The sequence below is a fragment of the Galdieria sulphuraria genome, assembly GCF_000341285.1.
Source record: "Galdieria sulphuraria unplaced genomic scaffold scaf_311, whole genome shotgun sequence".
Classification (NCBI taxonomy): Eukaryota; Rhodophyta; class Bangiophyceae; order Galdieriales; family Galdieriaceae; genus Galdieria; species Galdieria sulphuraria.
In genome coordinates this window covers 1-2686 of record NW_005178164.1, presented here as the reverse complement: position 1 = coordinate 2686, position 2686 = coordinate 1, and the positions used below count along the sequence as shown (strand labels likewise).

Sequence of the window (2686 nt, the reverse complement as noted above, 5' to 3'; positions counted from 1 at the left end):
TTCTTTTCCTTTAACTCTTTTTTGCGGATGTATAAGTGACGAATGCAGTTCTCTTTGCCCGAAATACAAATCGCTCACCAATAGTGGCTGCAGTAGCTGCTACCTTGACTTGGCTGCTACTAAGTATGTTTTCCCACCGGTATGTCCAGGCTGCAAACAAAACTGTTCATGTACTCTTCAGCTCCCTTCGGATTACAAATCCAGCGTTAATTACAACGATTTCAAATATTTATTTTATGAAAAGTGCGATTTCAAGAAATCATCTTGCTATTCTGGAAATAAGCAAATTGAGTGTCCTTTGTTTTTCGCCACCAACTCTTGGCGAGCAAAAACAGCAACCATCGTTGTCGTGGTTTTCATAGGTCTATTTACTTCACTAGCAATTGTTGTTTATGGAAGGCACAAGTTTTACTCTCCCTGAAGTTCGAATGATTGGAAGGACTGTGTTTCTGTTAGAAGGCTACCATGACAAAGGAAATCTATTAGAATTTATTGCTTTTTGTGCTCGAGTTTCCAATCCAGAAAATCAGAAAAGAGGTGAAAATAACGAACGTCTAGTTCGTTATCTGTTGAAAAATGGCCATTGGAGCCCTTTTGAAATGGTTCATCTCGTCTTTGAAATTTCCACAACTCGAGAAGTGTCGAGACAAATTCTCCGCCATCGATCCTTTTCCTTTCAAGAACATTCTCAACGGTATGCCTCTCCCTTGGTGAAGTCAAGGGTTCAATCGACGGTTAACAGGCAAGGTTCCGATGTGAAACTGTCGGTTAGCCATGAAGTAGAACAAAAATGGCTGTTTTATCAGAACGCAGTTCGTGATTTGGCGGAAAACTGCTATTCTTGGGCGGTTAATAACAATATCGCCAAGGAAGTTGCTCGGAAAGTGCTCCCCGAAGGTCTTACTGTGACCAAACTTTACATGGCAGGTACTCTCCGAAGCTTCATTCACTATGTCCAGCTAAGAACGCAACGAGACACTCAACCTGAACACCGAGAAGTAGCAAAAAAAATAAGGGCGATTATTGAAAAAGACCTTGGGTTTCCATTTTCTATTCTTCTTGAAGATAGTCCGAAATAAACACTTTCTTTTGTGTTTTCTTCTTTTTTTTCGAATTTCTCAAGCCTTGCACATGAATTTCTTAGGCTCCTCGACTCTTCTTTCCGTTCCTGGAAGTCTTCCTTCTGCTACTAATTTCTGATAAGTAGGCCCTCCAACTACAATTGGGTAATTGGTCAATGGATTTTTGATGCATTCTCGTTCTCTCATTCTTCTTCCTCGATATTTACAAGGGAGTGTGGGACTATTCCTCAAAGTTTGAGCTAACGAAGCATCCATGGAAAGTTTCTTCCAAGAAGGTCCATCTACTAGAATAGGGTAGTTGGTGATGGGACTGCGGACACACACTCTTTCTTCACGAATTGATTGTTGAGGTCTTGCACAGGAAACGTTTTCTTGAAGCCATTCACGAAATCGTTCGGGGCTAGCGATTGGTTCTCGAGACCGAGCTTCGATACTTAAAGGACGTGCGGCTTCTTCTTCCATGGCGTAAACTTCTGCGGGAGTTGGAGATGTGCGACTTTGCCGATTTGAAAGACGACGAGACCTCATCATAGTTGCTTCACGACTCGGTGGACGTTCAGCTTCTTCTTCCATGATGTACTCTTCTGCAGGAGTTGGTAGCATTCGACTCTGCTTACTTGAAGAACGACGAGACCTCATCATAGTTGCTTCACGACTCGGTGGACGTTCAGCTTCTTCTTCCATGATGTACTCTTCTGCAGGAGTTGGGCGAGTTCGACTTTGCCGAGTTGAAAGGCGACGAGACCTCATCATAGTTGCTTCTCGACTCGGTGGACGTGCAGCTTCTTCTTCCATAATATACTCTTCTGCAGGAGTTGGGCGAGTTCGACTTTGCCGAGTTGAAAGGCGACGAGACCTCATCATAGTTGCTTCTCGACTCGGTGGACGCGCAGCTTCTTCTTCTTCTTCCGCCATCGCATATTCTTCTGCTGGTGTTAAGCTTCTTTGACGGGACAATCTAGTCAATTCTTCTCCAGGTGTAGTGACTCTGCGAAAAGATGGAGCATATTCCTCAGCAGGAGTAGCGAATCTGCTTTTCCTTCGTGAACCTACTGAAGGATCCGCGGATCGAGCTAAGCGCTCAAGCTCTCTTTCTGTCAAAGGCCTATTCATTCCAGCTTCTCGTTGTGCTTCTATTGCTTCTCTTTCTTCGTTTTCGTTCTCATCTCTTCCCTCTTCATTTGCGGAGGCTTCTTCTCCTCCCTCTTCTTCTTCTTCCGCCTCTTCCTCTTGTTCCTCTCGTCTTTCTTCCTCTTCCACGGCTTGTTCTACTGCTTCTTCCGCTTCTCTCGCCTCTTCTTCCAATGCTCTTTCTTCTTCTACGCTCGGAAGTTCGTTGTTCTCGTATGCAAATTCAGGCTCACCTCCTAAATATCTTGATGGTGCAGAGTAAAAGTCACCTTCCGTTCTTCTGCTTCTTCTCGATCTCGTTGCTAACCGTTCGCTTTGTGTTCTTCGTCTAGTTGACATTCTTTTTAATACAGGATTTTATTTTCTCGAAAATCTTAACCTGTCTAGTTGGTCGGAATCGAGAAGATCAATGGAAATACCACCTTCTTTAAGAAGTCGAGCTCCCACTTTGAGGCTTCTTAAGAGTTCGCAAC

The 2686-nt window shown here is 43.9% G+C and overlaps 2 protein-coding genes across 2 annotated transcripts; one reads left to right on the top strand and one right to left on the bottom strand.

Annotated features, from left to right (window-relative positions):
- The first annotated feature begins 276 nt into the window (after positions 1–276).
- Positions 277–1101, top strand: Gasu_65280 (thymidylate synthase (FAD)). Its single transcript, XM_005702276.1, has one exon. The coding sequence runs from the start codon at positions 393–395 to the stop codon at positions 1077–1079; it is 687 nt and encodes a 228-aa protein (XP_005702333.1). The 5' UTR covers positions 277–392; the 3' UTR covers positions 1080–1101.
- A 4-nt stretch (positions 1102–1105) lies between these two features.
- On the bottom strand, positions 1106–2566 carry Gasu_65270 (uncharacterized protein). The gene is made up of 2 exons (XM_005702275.1): positions 1327–2566; positions 1106–1276 (listed from the first exon to the last, which is right to left on the bottom strand). The coding sequence occupies exons 1-2, from the start codon at positions 2550–2552 to the stop codon at positions 1141–1143; spliced, it is 1362 nt and encodes a 453-aa protein (XP_005702332.1). The 5' UTR covers positions 2553–2566; the 3' UTR covers positions 1106–1140.
- Between the last annotated feature and the right edge of the window lie 120 nt (positions 2567–2686).